The sequence below is a fragment of the Piliocolobus tephrosceles genome, chromosome 4 (genome assembly GCF_002776525.5).
Source record: "Piliocolobus tephrosceles isolate RC106 chromosome 4, ASM277652v3, whole genome shotgun sequence".
Taxonomy (NCBI): Eukaryota; Metazoa; Chordata; class Mammalia; order Primates; family Cercopithecidae; genus Piliocolobus; species Piliocolobus tephrosceles.
This window is the reverse complement of record NC_045437.1, coordinates 173804150-173824772: the sequence shown is the minus strand read 5'-3', so window position 1 is coordinate 173824772 and position 20623 is coordinate 173804150. Positions and strand designations below refer to the sequence as shown.

The window sequence follows — 20623 nt, the reverse complement described above, 5'->3', positions numbered from 1 at the left end:
GAAACCTCAGAGATATCCTTGATTCCTCTCTTTACTTCATCTTACTTGCACAGTCACCAAGTCTTATCTCTTCATTCTTAGAAATGTCTTTCGGAGGCTCACTTTACCACTTTCACTGCTTCCACACTAAGCCAAGCTTTCTTCATCTCTTGCCTGGCCTATTAAATTAGCCTCCTGTCTTTAGTCCTTTTGAATTTCATTCTGTCTTCTGTAACACTATTGCAATAAAATTGTTAGACATCAATTTCGTTATGCTATTCCAATTGTTTAAATGCCTAGAGTACCTTTCCACCTAAATTCTTCATCCTGACATTCAGGGATCTGCACAGGTTTGAGCCGACTTACCTATTAGGCCCTATTTCTCACTATACACAAAGGAAATCCCCTGCCTCAGTTAGCTTCATCTGCTCATCACACTAATTCCCACCTTATCTTATTTGTCCTGGGCTGCCTTCCTCTTTTTCTACCTATTTTAATCCTATGCATCCTTCACTGCTCTTCCCAAGTTTCTCCTCCATGAAGCCTTCCTTGACTTTTCTATCTTATCCCTGACTTTTCTACGTGCATATTTTCCTTCTTTGCTACTTTACAGTATTCACTGCCTTTTCTGGTACTTTTCATTACTGGTTTCTTATGCATAAGTCTCAGCTCTTCACTGAAGCTCCTCAGTGGTAGGCAAGTGCAGTGTCATATGTACTACAGGCATACCTTGTTTTATTGTGCTTCGCTTTAAGACTTCACAGATAGTGCATTTGTTACAAATTAAAGATTTGTGGCAACCCTGAGTCAAGCAAGTCTATCGGCATCATTTTCCAGCAGCATGTGCTCATGTTATGTCTCCGGGTCACATTTTAGTAATTCTTACAATATTTCAAACTTTTTCATTATTGTTATATCTGTTACAGTAATCTGTGAACAGGAATTGTTGATGTTATGACTGTAATTGTTTTGGGGTGCAATGAATCGTGCCTGTATAAGGCCACCAACTTAATAATTCTATGTGTTCTGACTGCTCCACTGGCCAGCCATTCCTCCATCTCTCTCCCTCTTCTTTGGCCTTTCCATTCCCTGAGAATCAGTAATATTGAAATTAGGGCCGGGCACAGTGGCTCACGCCTGTAATCCCAGCACTTTGGGAGGCCAAGGCGGGCGGATCATGAGATCAGGGGGTCAAGCCCATCCTGGCTAACACGGTGCAAACCACATCTCTACTAAAAATACAAAAAAATTAGCCGGGCATGGTGGCGGGCACCTGTAATCCCAGCTACTTGGGAGGCTGAGGCAGGAGAATGGAATGAACCCAGGAGGCGGAGCTTGCAGGGAGCCGAGATCACACAACTGCACTCCAGCCTGGGTGACAGAGCGAGACTCTGTCTAAAAATAAAAAATAAAATAAAATTAGGCCAATTAATAACCTTACAATGGCCTTTAGGGGCTTAAGTAAAAGGGGGAGTCCTGCATCTTTCACTTTAAATCAAAAGCTAGAAATGATTAAGTTTAGTGAGGAAGACATGTTGAAACTGAGATAGGCCGAAACTAGGCCTTTTGCACCAAACAGCCAAATTGTAGATGCAAAGGATAAGTTCTTGAAGGAAATTAAAAAGTGCTACTCCAGTGAATACATGAATGATTTTTTAAAAAACAAAGTGAAACAGCCTTATTGCTGATAGGGAGAAAGTTTCAGTGATTTGGATAAAAGATCAAACCAGCCACAGTATTCCTTTAAACCAAAGCCTAATCCAGAACAAGGTCCTAACTCTCTTCAATTCTATTAAGGCTAAGAGAGGTGAGGAAGGTGCAGGAAAAAGTGCTAGTTCAAAGCTAGCAGAGGTTAGTTCATGAAGATTAAGGAAAGAAGCCATCTCCACAACAAAGTACAAGGTGAAGCAGCGAATGTTGATGTAGAAGTTATAGGAAGTTATCCAGAAAATCTAGCTAAGATAATTGTTAAAATGGCTGCACCACCGGGCGCAGTGGCTCACGCCTATAATCCCAGGACTTTGGGAAGCTGAGGGACACGGATCATGAGGTCAGGAGATCGAGACCATGGTGAAACCCCGTCTCTACTAAAAATACAGAAAATTAGCCTGGTGTGGTGGCATGTGCCTGTGGTCCCAGCAGGAGAATGGCGTGAACCTGGGAGGCGGAGCTTGCACTGAGCTGAGTTCGCACCACTGCACTCCAGCCTGGGTGCAGAGCGAAACTCCGTTTCAAAAAAAAAACGAGGGGGCTACACCAAACAACAGGTTTTTCTGGGGTTTTTTGTTTGTTTGTTTGTTTAAGTATTATTATATTTTAAGTTCTGGGCTACATGTGCCCAACGTGCAGGTTTGTTACCTATGTATACATGTGCCATGTTGGTGTGCTGCACCCATTAACTTGTCATTTACATTAGGTATTTCTCCTAATGCTATCCCTGCCCCCCACCCCCACCCCCAGGACAGGCCCCGGTGTGTGATGTTCCCCTTCCTGTGTCCAAGTGATCTCATTGTTCAATTCCCACCTATGAGTGAGAACATGCGGTGTTTGGTTTTTTGTCCCAACAACAGGTTTTTCAATGTGAAACAGTCTTATATGGGAAGAAGATGCCCTCTAGGCCTTTTATAGCTGGAGAGGACAAGTCAATGCTTGGCTTCAAAGTTTCAAAGGACAGGCTGACTCTCTTGTTAGGGGCTAATGCAACTGGTAGCTTTAAGTTGAAGCCAATGCTCATTTACCATTCTGTAAATCCTAGTGTCCTTAAACATTACCGAAATCAACTCTGCTTGTGCTCTGTAAGTGGAAAAACAAAGCCTGAATGACAGCATATCTGTTTATAGTATGGTTTGCTGAATATTTTAAGCCCATCGCTTAGATCTACTGCTCAGGAGAAAAAAAAAAGAAGATTCCTTCCAAAATATTACTGCTTATTGACAATGCACTTGATTACACAAGCACTATGATGGAGATGTACAAGGAGATTAATGTTTTCGTGCCTACTAACACAATATCAATTCTTCAGCCCATGGATCAAGGAGTAATTTCTTTCTTTCTTTTAACTCTTATTATTTAAGAAATACATTTTATAAGGCTGTAGCTTCCATAGATAATGATCCTCCTGATGAATCTGGCCAAAGTAAATTGCAAATCATCTGCAAGGGATGAATCATTCCAAGTGCCATTATGAACATTTGAGATGCATGAAAGGAGGTAAAAAAAAATCAATATAAACAGGAGTTTTGAAGAAATTTTCAATCCTCATTAATGACTTCAAGGGGTTAAGATTTCAGTAGAGGAAGTCGCGTCAGATACAGTGGGAATAGCAGTAGCACTAGAATTAGAAGTGGAGCCTGAAGATGCGACTGAATTGCTGCAATCTCATGATCAAACTTGAGTGGATGAGAAGTTGCTTCTTATGGATGAGCAAGGAAAGTGGTTTCTTGAGAAAGAATCCAGTCCTGGTGAAGATGCTATGACCATTGTTGAAATGACAACCAAGGATTGAGAATATTATGTATACTTAGTTGTTAAAGCAGCAGCAGGGTGTGTGACAGGATTGACTCCAATTTTGAAAGAAGTTTTGCTGTGGGTAAAATGCTGTTAAACTGCATCGCATACTACAGAGAAATCTTTTGTGAAAGGAAACTGAGCAATGTGGCAAACTTTATTGTTGCTTATTTTAAGAAATTGCCATAGTCACACGAGCTCCCACAACTACCACCCTGATCAGTTAGCAGCCAAGGTTATGACTTGCTGAAGTCTCAGATTGTTGTTAGCATTTGTTGACAGTAAACTACTTTTAAATTAAGGTGTGCATACTGTTTTTCTTAGACATAATGCCATTGCTACTTAATAGGCTACAGTAGAGTGTAAACATAAGTTTTATATGCACTGGAAAATAAAAAAAAAACGGTGTGACTTGCTTTATTATGATATTCGCTTTATTGTGTCTGAAACAGAATCCACAATATCTCTGAGGTATGCCTGTAGTTGGTGTGCACATCAGCAGCTGTCAGAGCATTAGATAGAAAATGACTTCTAATTAGTACTTGTTGAATGCAAACTATGCTGTCACAAAAATGCATATAGAATGCATAACTGTTCTACTTCCTAATAATCAGTCCAACATTTGGCCTGAATTTTCTCTAGCCTTCAAGACTTTGGACACTTGAAAGTACCAAATTGAAATGGAAAGCCTGTCAACTTTGCTTGGGTTTCATCCTTTCTATAAGATGAGACATTTACCTTCTCATTTCTTGACTTATTCACATGCCTTATTGAAGTTAGGCATTGAAACATGGAACAAATATCGAACGCATGCAAATTACTTAGCAAGTGAAGGTTTTTTGAGTGTGTGTGTTTTTAAATCAAACAGAAACAATTATATTGAGATTGAAACAGCACTTGAGTTAACCAAGTACCTTGCTGAAGAAGATGAAATTATAGTATGGCATACAGTCTTGGTAAACTTGGTAACCAGGGATCTCGTTTCTGATGTGAACAACTATGATATATACCCATTATTAAAGGTAATTTCATTCTTTCTTATGTAGTTTTTAAATAAATCCTCTCTTCTTCTTTTCATATTTTAGCCAGCATCTGTGAGACAGGTCTTTTCCAAAGTAATTGTCTTAGTTCCATATATATATATTCATTTCCTTAACAATGGCTGATTGATCTTGGAAGAAAATACCTTAGTCGTAGACCTGGTCTAGGAGATGAGTGAGGTTTGGAAGGGTATTTCATTCTTGGTGAAGTGGCAGTGTGTCCTAAGAAACCAGAAGTGGATGGAAATGGTATGCCTGTTTTTTTAGCAAAAAGAATAGTATTTATTAGCAACTATTTTCCTAAGAGATTGTTAGGTAACCAGAATGAATTGTAACAACTCTGTGTCTATAATTGAAATATTCTGACTCATAGGAACAGCACTTAAATCCAGAGAGATATGTTCCAGAAAATGTAAAAATTTGAAGATGCTTTTGATGTTAGGAAAAGAAAGGGAGAAATGAGAATTACTGAACAGAGAAATGACATGCCATCATAAATTTAAAAATATATTTTCCATTGTTAGATCTTAAACAGTAATTACAGGAAAAAATAGCAAAGGTGAATTCAAAGCAAAAGTTAGGTAGACCTCTTTGGGGAGTTACGGGTCACACAAACCAAAAAGTATGTTAGGTGATAATTTCAAGTGAATTTCTGGGCCATTCGGAGGGTGAGATCACAAATACCTCTAATGGTCCCAGACATTCTTTTTCTTAGTGGCCAAAGTACCAATGGGAATTTAGCTGACCTTGGGATGGTGATTAATAAAAGAAGGCACTAAAATTTTGGTGAAGTTGAGGAGGCTCATTGATACCATCTGATGACTTGTTCTGGGTAAAGAAGTAAAACTAATACTTGTTTTTAAAGAATTTCAAAGAACAGCATCTAGTTAATTCTTAGGGATATATTAGTAAATGTCTAACTTCTATAATTTTATATTTACCAGCTGATAGCTTATATTTATTTTAAAATTAGGGCTTCAGTTTGTCCAGGACATAAACCAGTTCTTTTTTTTTTTTTTTTTTTTTTTTTGAGGAATGTATACTTAGTATGGATGTTTTATGGTAGAAGGCTGTTTTATATTTTTACATTTCTTCTCTATTTTGAACATAACTGGAAATGTATGCAATGATGTTAAATGATAATTATAGCTAATTTTTTTGAGTTATTGCTTTGTGCCAGGCAATGTGCTTGCAATATATTATATTATTTAATCCTCATAATACACTGTAACATTGGTATTATGGTAAACCACATTTTATGTAAAATGGAACTAAACCCAAAGAGGTTAAAAAATAAACCAGTTATATATTTAGTAACAGATAGAGATAATTTCTGAAGAAGTATCTGCCACTTGCCTATCAATGTCTTTTCAGATAAATAAATAGAGCACAGTGAAAATTCAGTGTTTGCAAACCAGAATTAACAGTGTATTTTCTTTGTTGTTTATAGAAGTACCTATTAAAGAGACTTAATTTAATATGGAATATTTATTCAACTATAATTCGTGAAAATGTGTTGGCATTACAAGATGACTACTTAGCTCTGTAAGTATGTTTTCACAAGTGATAATTGAATAAAACGCATTCATATTAATAGGCTTCCAGAAGTAATAAAATAAAACCTTCATACCTGTTATTCATTGAGATATTTTATATGCTATTATTATTTGAGAACAATAGCTCAGAGGTTGGTGGGCTACATGTATTCTAACAGAAAATAGTCGTTTAGAACTTAAGTTACCTGCAAAGCACGTGCATGTACACATAGGAACTTACAGCTCTAGATTCTCAAAGCCTAGACTACTGGTTGAAATTATAAATGTTTCCTACTATTGGTGAAGGTGTGCTAAGCAAAGCTAGCCTGTACCAGTGAGGTGAAGGGCATGGGAAAGCCATGGGGGAAAAGGCCCCCTCTGTGTATTATTGTCAACATAAATTCAGTCATTATGCAGATAAGATGAGGTAGGTTGACAGTGATATAGATCAGTCACTGTGTGTGAGCACAGCTTGGTATCACAAATGACTTTCATATTACCAGTTTGGTGAGGAGAGTAAGCACATTGTCATGGTGGTCTAGGAAGGAGGCAAGAGGCAAAATGGAGTGGTAGTATTTCCGTCTTCCTTGTGTCCTAAGTTTTGTGCGTAAGATGGTCCCTAGATTTAGGGAGGGACTCTGTAGCCAGTAACCGTATAGGGATTATACCTATAACTTCTGGCCAACATTAAGTTCAAATCAATTAGACCAAGAAAGAAATACAAAATATACAAAGTATGATTATTCTGACTCAATAGTACTGTTCTGGGAGGGCAGAAATTTGAGTGCTAAGGGATGTGACTGGAAGGACATAAAATGTGATGGATGAGTAGGTGGACAATGATGAGGAAGAGCTGGGATCGAGAGTGGCTAGGCCATTTGTATGAACGAACGGGAAGGCAAAAGGGTGCTCAATCAGGCAGCATATTTGTTAACCAGACATATCCTTGGCTCTCCTAAATTGGAGTGAAGCAGCCCACTTTTTATAGCATCCCAGGGACAGTTCTCTTCAGAGCAGCTCTAGGGGTTAGACTGCACTTCCACAGAACTCCAGCTTGTGGCGATCAGCCTGAGATTGGGATGGGTGAGGAGAGGGAGTGACTAGAGTATGTAAATGAATACCTAGAATGTCTCTCAGAGGACCTCCACCCTTACACATTCCTCCTCAGCTTATCAGAAGGTCAGGCCAGGCGGGGTTGAAACTGGAAGATGGAGTAACAGAGATTTGGCGCTTGCATTTTCTGGAAACTTATGGCCAATTTGGGTTTCTTGACCCTGACCCCAAACTGGAGTAGGGACCACAAGGCATCACTTACCTGGATTTATTATTGGTCTTCACTGTATTCTTTTGAACTTATTTTGTTTTAAAGTACAGTGTATACCCCTGCTCAGCTGTAAAAACAAACCAAACCAACCAAACACCTTTATTCTTTTTCTGAACATGTATATAACAGCCGGGAGGAGTAGGAGAAACACACTAAAGTAAGAGAAAGCAAATTGTAGAAGGGGAGAAGTGAACTCTTCCCTTTTCCTTTCTTGTATAGAGAAAGAACTTTATTTTAAAGTCTATTAGATCAGATACTCTAAAATCATTTTTTATCCATAAGGCAATTCTAGTAAAAGAGAGGAAAAATAAATTGACAACAGCTGGGGAGTGGGTGTACACCCATGTGTGTTTGAGGGAGATGAAGGATGGCAGTAATTTGTTTCTCACTTTCAAAAAATACTAGTCTTAGGAGCTTTTTTTGGTGCCTAGGAGCCTCTCAGTAAATATTTCTCTGAATCTTAAATACTTCTGTCATCCACAAAAGCAATTTTTTTAAACAAACCCGATGTCATTGAAAGGATATTTAAAAATACCCAACTTTTTATGAAACACATATTCTTGGAAGCAGAGAAAATGAAGGTGGTAATGCAAAATAAACTGTTTTTCTTTGACTTTTTCTTCAAGAATATCACTGGAAAAACTTTTTGGAACTGCGTGTTGGTTGGGCCTTGAAGACTGCCTTCAGCTGTCAAAAGAACTCTTCACAAAATGGGTGGACCATCCAGAAAATGAGTAAGAGTAATATTGTAATTCCTCGTTTTTGTCCTATTTAAGCACCAGCAATTTCCTTTTCCCTCTCCATCTCTCTCTTAGTTTGTTGCCTCACTGAGCGCTGAGACTCTCATTTTGGTTTTATTACCTTTAATATACCACCTCAGATGGACTCTTAGGAAATGTGATAATGAGATATGAGATACAAGACCAACTTGTATTATCAATATACTCTATACTATTCTAATTTCCTTCTTTCTTAAAGCCCCTTAGTTTGGAATTGATGATCTCTTCTCATGGAATTAATGCTAATGACAGTTCTGACAATTGCCTGTCTAGATTCCTACTTTTGACCTTTATATCTGTGACTACAAATATTTTTTCTAGATTCATACTTCTAAAATATGATAACCTGGGGAAACATAACTACTATGAAAAGTATCATTTTATATTATATTTTACAGAATACCTTATCCAATTAAAGATGTGGTTTTATGTTATGGCATTGCCTTGGGAAGTGATAAAGAGTGGGACATCTTGTTAAATACTTACACTAATACAACAAAGGAAGAAGAAAAGATTCAACTTGCTTATGCAATGAGCTGCAGCAAAGACCCATGGATACTTAACAGGTGATTATGCTCAACTTACCTTGAAAGTTCCTGGTAATGGAAAAAAATAGAAATGTGCTAATGTAAGTATTAAAAAGATGCGTATTTGTGCTGCACGATCTTAGAACCATGCGATTTTGATTTCGTTTATTTAAATTAACTCTTTATGTTGGATGTTTGAAATGTATTTTTTGCAAATGCACTTTTGCAGATTTATGGAGTATGCCATCAGCACATCTCCATTCACTTCTAATGAAACAAATGTAATTGAGATTGTGGCAGCATCTGAAGTTGGCCGGTATGTCGCAAAAGACTTCTTAGTCAACAACTGGCAAGCTGTGAGTAAAAGGTAAGAAGGAGAGTGAGACCTTTCTTTCATTTAGGTCACTGGTTTGGTGCTGAAAGCTCAGCTGTAGTCTAGCTAGGTCACAAAAGTCCTTTGCATTGACCAGAAAAGTGATCATTTTTCCTTCGTTTAGTCTCACTACAAACTGCCTGTATTATGGAAGAGCAATGCATGAACTTTTAACTGTGGCTTGAATATTTTTATCTTTTAGTTGACAACATGCCATACTCATAAAATAGATGCCTATGCTACTTCTGATAAATTTGCCTTAGTTCACTTTTCTTGCACATTCTGCACAAAAAGTGTTTCAGACTCAAATTAATTTGCTCTCTACATCTTATGCATTTGTTTTTAGGGCTTAGTTTATAGTCAGCAGTTTTGCTCAATTTTGCTAATAATTTTGTTTGAATAGACAGTAACATTATTTATGGATTGTAAGAAGGAAATAAAAGTTCAACTTAATAATTAAAATTTTATAGTCAAAATGGCACAGGAACATTTACTTAGTTCTTTGTACATCTGAATATTTAATTATCACTAATTAAACAGATATATTTGACATGATAATATGTATGTCACTAGTCCTAATGTAATGAAGAAGGTAGTATAAAATTATAAGTAAAAATGCTTATGCCAGATTAAATTTTCTGTTAACGATATGGAAAGTATCTATACTGAATTTGCTAAAATGTGACTGATCACTAACAAGTTAGCACTTAGTTTTTCTCACGCATATTCCACTGGATGCTATTCATGAAGATGGGGATGATAAGCCTTCTGGGACAGACGGAGACAACAGCTCCATCTGTTTTGAAACTGTTTTAACCCTCACTTTTGCAGACTCACAGTGCATTTTAGCATTATAAAGTATCCAAGAAGTCCTGCAGAAGGCAATTTAGAGTTTTCCATACAGTTTGACTACACAACATCTTCTAGGTGTAGTTATTCCAAACTCCAGCTTGGGATATGCTGATGTAAACAAAACGTCATTTTGCCAGTAGACCAGTTGTTCCAGAAGAAAGACAGATGGGAGAAACAAAATTTTCCAACCCTCTCATTTGGTTCTGGAACTTAAAAAAAACCCATTAGTTAACATTTAGGCCTTGTTTTCTTCTTCTATAGAATAATAGATGTATTCCATAAATGTAAGATTCTTTCTAGTAATAAAAAGTTTTAGTTTTTCTACATCAAGGTGCAGTTCAAATTGTTACTGGAGGTGTAAAGAGATTAGGACTTGGTATCTGATAAATGCCGTAGAGGAGAGATGACAGGGGCTTTTGGGGATTTAAGGGGAAGAAAGGGATGTGCATGTGATTTGAACAAGCACAGTTGCAAATCTCCTTCTACCTGGAGGACAGAACATCAGGAAATGCCTGGAGGCAGAGCTGGGAGGCCAACTTGGGACTAGTCACAGTAACTGGCAGGAGCTTAGCGCACTGGAGAGGAGATAGGAGTGGGAAGGTAAGTTGAGGGTCAGAGAGAAGGATGGGTGATAATAGGCGCTAAATATCATGTGAAGGAGTTTTATTTTCTGTGCTCTTCATTGGTGATGTCCTGTTTCTAACTGGTGTCGTATGTGAAACACACACAGGCTGTCCTGATTATGACAGTGTGTTAACACTAGTGGGGGTCAGTTCTAGAACCGGGGGATGGGGACAGACTTAACTAGAGCAGTACAGCAAAGTGGTGGTTTCTTCCTCTAAGAACTATGGAAGTGTCTCTTCATTACTGTCGTTTGTCCTTTTATTTATTGTGCTTTAGTTTTTCATGTATCCACTAGAGACATGGTATGTCAAAGAGTTAAGGCAATGGAATCTAGAATTAGATCAATCTTAGGATGAGGAGAGTGCTAAATATGTAACCTTAGACAAGATTTTTAACCTAAGCTTCAGCTTTCTCATTCATAAAATGAGGATAATAATGAATAGGCTTTAAGATAATTTGATAATGTGCTATTTAAGGTGATTGGTGCATAATAAATGTTTAATGTTCATTATTATTATTATCTTAGTGAGATAATATAATGTATGTGCTTTACTACAAGTCCCTATATCCTTCACTTTATTTCTTTTTCTCAATATTATCAATTTCTATTTTTATGTTATTGATAACATCCCTCAGCAGTATTAGAGTCTCATGTTTAGAATGAAAAACACACATTGATGTTGTTCTTTAAAATAACATGTTTAGTCTGGGCATGGTGGCTCATGCCTATAATCCCAGCACTTTGGGAGGCCAAGGCAGGAGGATCACTATAGCCCAGGAGTTTGAGAACAGGCTGGGCAACATAGCAAGACTCTATTTCTACCAAAAAATTTAAAAACAAAATAATGTGTGTATATATGCAATAATTACAGTTTTCACAGCCACCCATAAAATAATTACCAATTAATAACCAAGACTCAGAAGTTAAATAACTTAAAGTCAATACCTAGTAAATAAAAAAACTTGAATCAGAAAGCGTGTCCCCGGCTCTGATTCCCGGCTCTCTATTTACTTCCTCCTAAGTAAGAAGATGCATATACTTCTTAGTTATTTATTTTATGAGAGTACTACTGAAAATATTTAATCTTTCAATGTATTCTTAACTAACACCTCATCTACATTGTCAGTGGCTCACGCCTACAATAATCCCAGCACTTTGGGAGGCCAAGGCAGGCGGATCACCTGAGGTCAGGAGTTCGAGACCAGCCTGACCAACATGGAGAAACACCGTCTCTACTAAAAATACGAAAGTAGCCAGGCGCGGTGGCGCATGCCTGTAATCCCAGCTACTCGGGAAGCCGAGACAGGACCATCCCTTGACCCAGGAGGCGGAGGTTACAGTGGGCCAAGATCAACCCATTGCCCTCCAGCCTGCGTAGGCAACAAGAACAAAACTCCGTTTTGTTTTTTTTTTTTTTTTTAAGATATGCTATATCCTTTAAATATTTTGAGATGCCAAGATTTGTTCAAATATTTTAAATTTGTTTTACTTAGAAAGCCCTTCTCATGATGTGATTTATTTATCTCAATTCCAGAAGAGGTTTAAATAAATGAAGTGGCTTTTCAGTTGATTTTTAAAAAATTAATAAACTTAATTTTCTAGGATAGTTTTAAGTTCATAGCAAAATTGAGCAGACAGAGTTCCCATACATCACTGTCAGCACACAGGCACAAGCTCCCCCTCCATCAACATCCTGCATCAGAGCCACACATTTACAGTCACATGTTGATTAACAATAGAAATACATTCTGAGAAATGCATCCTTAGATGATTTAGTCCTTGTGTGAACAGCATAGACTGTACTTACACAAACTTAGATGGTAGAGCCTACCACACACCTGGGCTCTATGGTATAGTCTCTTGCTCCTAGGTTACAAACCTGTACAGCATGTGACTGAATACTGGAAGCAGTAGTAACACAACTGTAAGTATTTGTGTATTTTTTTTTTTTTTTTTTGAGAGGGAGTCTCGCCCTGTCGCCCAGGCTGGAATACAGTGGCGTGATCTTGGCTCACTGAAAGTTCCGCCTCCTGGATTCACGCCATTCTCCTACCTCAGCCTCCCGAGTAGCTGGGACTACAGGCACCCTCCACCACGTCCAGCTAATTTTTTTTTTCTTTTTTAGTAGAGACGGGGTTTCACTGTGTTAGCCAGGACGGTCTTGATCTCCTGACCTCGTGATCCACCCGCCTCGGCCTCCCAAAGTGCTGGGATTACAGGCATGAGCCACCGCGCCCAGCCAGTATTTATGTATTTAAACATATCTAAACATAGAAAAGGTGATGCATTGTGCTACAATGTTACAATGACTATGACATTGCTAGGGGATAAGAATTTTTTGGCTCCTTTTTAATGTTGTCCATTGTTGACTGAAACGTTGTTATGTGGCTCACAGCTGTACTATAATTGATTAACATAAACAGGCACATCATTATCACCCAAAGTCCCTAGTTTACCTTAGGGTTTACTCTTGGTGTTGCACATTCTATGGGTGTTGATGTATTAATGTATAATGATGCATATTCACCACTGCAGCATCATACGGAATACTTTCACTACCCTAAAAATCCTCTGTGCTGTGCCTATTCATCCTTCCCTCTGCCCATAGTCAGTTGCTTTTTTAAGAAAAAGTTTGAATAATCTACTTCTTATTCCAGAAGTTTTCATTTTATTTTTGTTTTTGCTTTTTAATGTGTTGAGCTTTTGGTTGCTGGTTTGGTCTTGGCTGTGGGAGCTAGAATCAGGAGGAGTACGAGCAGAGCGGCTTTGCACCCCTCCCATAAGATGGTATCTTGTTGGGATCTTATGCTCCATTTCTACAGGGTGAGAGACAGGCTGGCAGAGGCAGCTTGCCTAAATGCAAAAACAAAACAATACCATCTGATGTCCAGCTTGGCCCTGGGCATGAAGTGACCAGTGCTGTGGTTTTGAGTATATCCCTCCCTTATCTCAGAGCACTCATGGGCATATGTGACATGCAGGCAAGCTCACAGACATCGTCTCCACACCAAGGCACATGTTGGAGTTGAGTACGTCGCGAATAGCGGTGCAGGAACCGCTGTTCCTTTCAGCCAGGCCCAGAATTCTTCCCAGGAAGCCTAATCTGGAAATACATTTTGGAATATTTGATTGAATAAAACAACTTTTGGCTTGGTCTTGCCCCTCACTGTCATGTACAGGGCATTACACTGGTTGGTGTGGGAAAATTTAGTTAATTATTGGGCCAAAGATGATCTCTCGAATACTCATTCCAGTGAGAAAGACTCCATTGGTCGTGAAGCTCTCTTTCAAGTTACAGAAAAGTCAGTAGGTACACATAGCTAAGAGTAGGTCCTATGGAAGCATATGAATGGGGATGAAGCAATAGTGTTTTGGGGACTTTTCAATGGATGTGGTAGAAGCATTATTTGTGCCATTATCATCTCTGTTAAATGGGCTTCACAGCATACAGAAAAGCCAGTTTTATCTCAATATAGAATACAGAGCATGATCAGTTTTAAACTCATCCTGTCCAAAATGAATCTTACCCTCTTTATTAAGCACTTGATTTTTTTTCTCCACATGTTATTACATTGCCTAAAGTCTTAAGCTTAAAAATATGGAATCATTTTCACTTCTACTTGGTTGTATTTCATGATAGGGAACACAGCCAAAAAGGCTAAACAGGAGCACAAGCAAAGTGAGAGGTTATCAGAGTGGAGAGTCCAAGCACTGGGGAGTCTGTTCCCAAGGCATGAATCAGGCTGGATGCTTGGTGTCCCCATGCTTGCCGCATGGCCATCCTTGCCAGAAGGAATCTGACATGGCAGGGGAGATGAAGGGAGGGGTAATGCGAGAAGAGGGAGAGGCAGAAAGGAGAGCCAGACTGGAGTACCGAAATCACTGTTCCCACACTAATGTTAGATGTTACCAACTTTTTAAAAAGGATTACTATATTGACTCATATTGGCTTTTGACTTCATATTAATTAGAATGTATTTGAACACTGATGGGGTAAACTATTTGTAATGCAGTTTTGTTGAGTAATATTTGAAAGAGATTGCTCTCTCAACAAGAATGATAAATCATCTGTTTCAAAAATAGCCCCTCTTGCAGTTGACAAGAGCAGGAAGGAATGAAGTGTGCCAGGTAATCCAATAGGTGCTTCCATATACATTATCTCATTTATGCTCCAGAACAATGCTTCTAAGTATGTGTTATTCTCCATTTTTACAATTTATAAATTTTCCAAGGTAATGTCAAACCCAGCCCTGCCTCCTCAGGTACCTTTCTCCTGTGTCTGGCAGAAATTAACACATTTAGCACCATAGGTAGGTTTCCTCTGTTTTCTGTTTTTATTTTTAAGGTTGAAATTTGGGTTCTTTGGAACTCAAGTTTCTTGAATCATTTTATAGGTTTTTTTCTGCCTAGCTGGCCAATTAAAATAGAGAACTAAGAAATGTTTCCTCTTTCTTCATAAAAACAGTTTCGCTTGCCTCAATTATATGCAGAGTTATATTGTCCTTCACGTTGCTCAGGTAGACGCAGCATAAGTTACAGCTAGGAACTTAGAAAAATAGCAGCACTATTTTCTCTCACCTTTATTAGTATATTATGCCAAAGTTAACTCTTATAATTTTTAATTTCAAGTACATATTTTTGAAGTAAATCAATTGTGTATATTAACTATTCAACCATCTCTTGGTCAGTCCATTATAATAACCCTATTGTAATTTTTCTTTCTTTTTTAATGCACCCAAAAGTCTTTTATTTACTTTTTTAACTACAGCCACCCTTTGAGCAGGTAAGTATCTGCTGTTTTTTCATAGCAATACTTCACAGTTATTTTAAGATTTTTTTTTGCTAGACATTCTGGGACACTAAACTAGAGGGAAAGTTTCCACTACCACACCTATTGAAACAAGCACAGGTAGGGCCATCGTGCTCAGTCTTCAGGGTCACCAGCGTTTAGAGAACATCGGAAGATACGGAGCTTCTCTCCAAAAAGCATGCACGAAAACATTTTAAATACACGTTCAGGGTGCTTTAGTCAGCAGTTCTGAAATGGATCCTCTATTAACTACTGTTTTTTATGGGACACAATTTATATATTTATTTATTCCTTTAGAAATTGTATTGAGACATGCGACATGTATTCCAACTACCTCATTTAATAGATAATGGTTGTTTTTAAGAAGAACGTTTTAGATTTAGATAACAGATTTGTGTAACACATATAAGTATTTAACTATCAATATTTCCTTAGTGTTAATAGGATTTTCTACTGAAAGATGAAGCTAACCTAGTTTATACATGTTTTTACTTAGATTTGGGACATAGGAATTAATAGGGGCCATACACTTGGCATTCATCTGCTGTATAAAATATAGCTTTCTTTTGCAAAATGCTTTCCACCCTTGATTAACATCTTATTGCCTTGTAGGTATGGCACACAATCATTGATCAATCTAATATATGCAATAGGGAGAGCCATAACTACAGATTTACAGATTGTAGAGGTAAGCACTTTAAATATTATGAAATACAATGATAATTTGGAAACCACTTTTTATGCAATTTGGACTTGTTAAAATTAAAAATAATAATATGCTTATCTGAATTATTACATTCTATGCTTCTGTTGCTGCTGTATCACTGTGAAGAAGTATTTTTAATTGTATCCTCCTCCTGAAATAGAGGTCACCTGTTCATGAAGGGTGGTACTTCATCCTTTCTCACCTGAATGCAGGGGACTCTCGCCCAGGGTTCCTGTCCCAGATTGGGTTTCCTTCTATCCCACCTTTGCCATCACTGCCCATCATTGCTGTGTTCCAGAGCTTCAGTAGCTTTGCATCGTTTTTCAGAGAAATTTTGAAATCCTGTGATTAGCACATGAGGCCCTTCATGATCTGGCCCCTGCATTACAGTTTGGCTTCACTTTTGCTTACCTCACCACCAAGTGTCAGAGGGCAAGAGAGATGGACAGACAACCCTAAACACATTTCCTCTAGCTATACTGTACCACTTACAAGTTTTCTTGAATCATTGTATAGCTTCACATTTTCTGGATTTCAGAAACACTCTACCTTCTGTCTGGAGAACATTCCTCATCCCAGTTCCTGGCGGGATAATTCCTAGTCATTCTTTAAGATTCTGCTCCTATTATCTATTCTGGGAACTTTTTAATGAAGGATTTATACCCTTTCCTCATCTATACTTTCAAGTAATCCTATGAATATATTTTCACCATAGTGCTTATTACATTACAGTGTAATCACTGGTAAATATGTCTACCCCATGAGGCTACAATAAGCTCCCTGAGGACTGAGATGATATCTTAGTTCTGTCTATTCTAGATTCTTACCGTTTCCTGGCTTTGCTTTCCTCTAGGCTGAATTTTATTAGGCAGTCTTTTTCCATGTGGAGAGAAGCATAGCTCCCTGCTTATATAATCCTCAGCACTCCCAGCTGCAGAAGGAAGGATACTTTCTCACAGCTTCAAGAGTTCCTGCCCTGAAAAAAGCACTTTGGTTGGTCCTACTTAGGTCAGAGGCAGCAGTCACTGTGTCCAGGGGAGATGGAATACTCTGATTGGTCTAGCCACGGTCGAACAGCCCCACCCAAGTCACAGGCACTGGGAAGGGGAGGGGATCGTTCTGAAAGGACAGAAGGCTGAAACCAGAAAGTAAACGAAGCAGACAAAAGCAAATGTCTACAAAAAGATACTTTCACACAAAGTGAAACAAGGATACAATATAAATACAACCTGTACACACCCAGTAGCGTAGGTAAAATTAGACAGATTGATGGTACCAAATGGTGGCAAAGATATGGAGCAACTGGAACTCTTTTATCTTGCTGGGAGGAATGTAACATGGCACAACCATGTCAGGAAACAGGCAGTTTTTTTAAATGTTAACTGGAAACCATCTAAATGCCCATCCATAGGTAAATGAATAAGGAAAAGTAATATACCCACACAATGGAATACTATCCTGAAATTTTTAAAATTTGTGTAGCAACATGGATGAATATCAAGGTGATTATGTTTAGTAAAAGAAACCAGTCACATTCTGGGTAATGCAAATGGATCTATAGTGACAAAGGGCAGATCAGTGGTTGCCTGGGACAGAGATGGACTGCAAGAGGGCCTGAGGACCCTTATTCAGGGTAGAGGAAATGTACTTGATTGTGTCTGTGGTTTCAAAGGGGTACACGTTGGTCAAAATTCATTGACTTGTACAGTTTAAGTATATCTAGTTTATTGTACATAGATTAAATCCCAATAAAATTGATTAAAATTAAACACCAGGGCCTGAAACTATGTTAATAAGAACAAGAAGAGCCTTTGTAAATAAAGGTAAATCAACTCTCCCTAAGCAAATAAACAAATACATATATAGGTCATAAAGGCCTGAACTTTGATCCTAAGCAAAAAAAAAGGACAAGTAGAAGTCATATCATTGTTATCACGAGAGAAGCAGAACTGCTAATTCCCAAAGAAATTATCTTTTTTTGAGTTGTGGCCTGCCTAAGGCTGAGCTGTCAGGACTTGATTTATCAGGGATTCCCTGGACAAGGGAAAGAAAAGCACACTACACCCAGAACATGCTGATACAAAAGCTCCGCAAATCAAGATTCAGTGTGTGTTTTTATCTTCTAAAATTCATTAGTTCAATCTTTGCCTCTACAGAATCTAGTGAAATTCTGTTGTTGTTAATGAATAATAAATGAGATTTGTATAAATTTAGCAATCTTCAGAATTTCAAAATTCTAGTCACTGACAGCTTTTCAAAATTGGAAAAATGGATTTAACAGTAGTTAAATTGTTGCAATTTTAAAAAAATAAATGAATTAGCTAAGATGAATATCCTTGCCAACAACTATTAATGTCCAGCAGTCCTGCTATGCTGCATCAGTTCACAGGGTAGTATCTAAAATAAATAATAAAAAAGAAAGTGAAAATGAAATCATTTGCCTCCCTTGTCCCTCTCCAAAGGCACAATTTTCAAACACCTTCCGCATCTCTGGCTCTGGTTTTCATGTTCCCCTGCTAGACATACTCTCAAGCACACATAAAGCCCACCTACAATCCCAAACACCATCGCCACTCCCCTCCCACCACTACAGGAGCCCAGTCCTGGGCACACTGTCCGTGATGTGGAGTTGTGGGCTGTTGGTTACCACCTCCTGGCAGGTGTAAGCAGGGAAGGAAAGAGTGTGGGAGGGTTATTCCTGGCTCTTTAACTTACTTTTCCCTAAAACATTTCTTTTACATTGTAATTAGGCTTAATAGCCCTGTTACTATGCAATTTTGAGTATATTAGGGTTGAAGTGAGCTGTTGTGAACTGGAATGCGCATCTTCATCTTATAGCTGTGTTTGGAGTTCTAATCCACTGATACAAAAAGAGACTTTTGGTAAAATGAAAATTGAAAAAACTTATAATTTATTTATATTTTGGAATATAACTTATTATTCACTTGGAGTCTGACTTATACGTAATATTGCAGCAAATGTTCTGATAACTGAATGCCTGACCTGACCCAAGGAGGTAATTCAGCCAATGGACGAATTCATTATCTAAGTGTTCTCAAATAAAGAATGACATTTGTAAAGATGCAGCTATTATGTACCAATTTTGAGCTTTAGAAGTTTCCGTTTCTTTTGAGATTTAAAAAAAGTGGGGGAGTTCACTGTATCTCTGTCTGCAAATCTTAGAGAACACACTATTTGCCTTCAGTAAATATTCATTGAGACTTAATATGTGCTTTGGGAATAGAGCAATGAATACGGCATAGTTTCTGCTTCACGGACCTTCCTGTCTACATCTGCTTCTTTGGGGTAGGTGTGGTGTTCATCACATTGTCTCAGTCACAGTCTCCCCAGGGACACACAATCTGGGAGTATGTATACATTTCTACTCATTCCAACCATCATCACCAATTTGCAAAATCATGTTGCCGCTTAGCATTTAGATATTTGTTTTGTCCAAATGGGAAGTTAGATTGCACTGATCATCTGTCTCTCTGTCCTTCCAGCTGCAGCAGTTTTTCAGTAACATGTTGGAGGAACACTCGAGGATCAGCGTTCATGCCAAATTACAGACAATAAAGAATGAAAATCTGAAAAACAAGAAGCAAAGTGCCAGGATGGCTGCGTGGCTAAGGAGAAACACATAGCTTGTGGCTATCTTTCAGCACTCCTCTTGCATATTATAATGTAGTTTGCTCACAGTTTTGTCTTCCAATACTTTGTGAGTCTGGAAAACCATACATTTTGTTTGTATTCCAGTCACATTTATTACTCAGAGTGCCTTTCTTCTCATATTGTCATGTTTGGCCCTGAGGTTGGGTGATTGCTGACAATTTTGCCAATGCTGCTGTATTTCTGGGAAAGATGTCACTTCACGTTGGGCTGTAATCCCACAGAATTTACTTTAAATGTTGTGTAAAAACAAATTAACCTAAGAAAGTCTTGCTTATTTTGTTGTGAAGGCCAGTGGAATATAAAATCATTGGCATTAATGAGTAGCACATTCTTTGCTGAGGGAAATAACAGTTTAACCAGGCCCGAGGGTTTATTTAGTTCAACATTGAAAATTGAAAAGACTAATGAGAAGATAACATGACAATATGAAAAGACAGAAGCTCAAAAAGCATATTCACTAGAAGACAGAAGAGCCAAAGAAAAGCAAGTTGAAAAAGAAAGAGGAGCCAATTTAACGAGCCCTAAAGGCAAGAAATATGTCTTCTCCTGCCCATTTCTCTCTCCCACAGTCTATCCTGCATTGAATCACACATTGCTAGTCACTGAATTTCATGGTGTCGCAAAAAGACGAATGATTGTAGGATCCATGGAAGTGCACTTAGGCTTGCTGTGGTGGAGGCCACAGTGGAGATGAAGGCTTTGCTCTGAAGCTCTTGATTGTGTGTTCACAGTGGGATGGACACACCAGTGGGATGCTTATATTCCAAAATATAAGCATATGAGTGAAAATAATGATGTCAAAAGACAATAGCAAGTATGGGCTACTATTTAGGGCAAAAGGAATCCTGAAATGAAGGAAACAGAACTACAAGGCTAACTGGAGCATAATCTTAC

At 38.2% G+C, this 20623-nt stretch overlaps 1 protein-coding gene across 1 annotated transcript in view; it reads left to right on the top strand.

The window, feature by feature from the left end:
* LVRN (laeverin) overlaps positions 1-19990 on the top strand; it is a 71183-nt gene extending 51193 nt beyond the window's left edge. Inside the window, exons 14-20 of the mRNA XM_023194251.2 lie at positions 4355-4508; positions 5977-6071; positions 8012-8119; positions 8563-8730; positions 8921-9058; positions 15964-16039; positions 19561-19990. Coding sequence (XP_023050019.1) covers positions 4355-4508; positions 5977-6071; positions 8012-8119; positions 8563-8730; positions 8921-9058; positions 15964-16039; positions 19561-19701 — 880 coding nt within the window. The 3' untranslated portion in view covers positions 19702-19990. The remainder of the gene's footprint in view (positions 1-4354; positions 4509-5976; positions 6072-8011; positions 8120-8562; positions 8731-8920; positions 9059-15963; positions 16040-19560) is intronic.
* Positions 19991-20623: the final 633 nt, after the last annotated feature.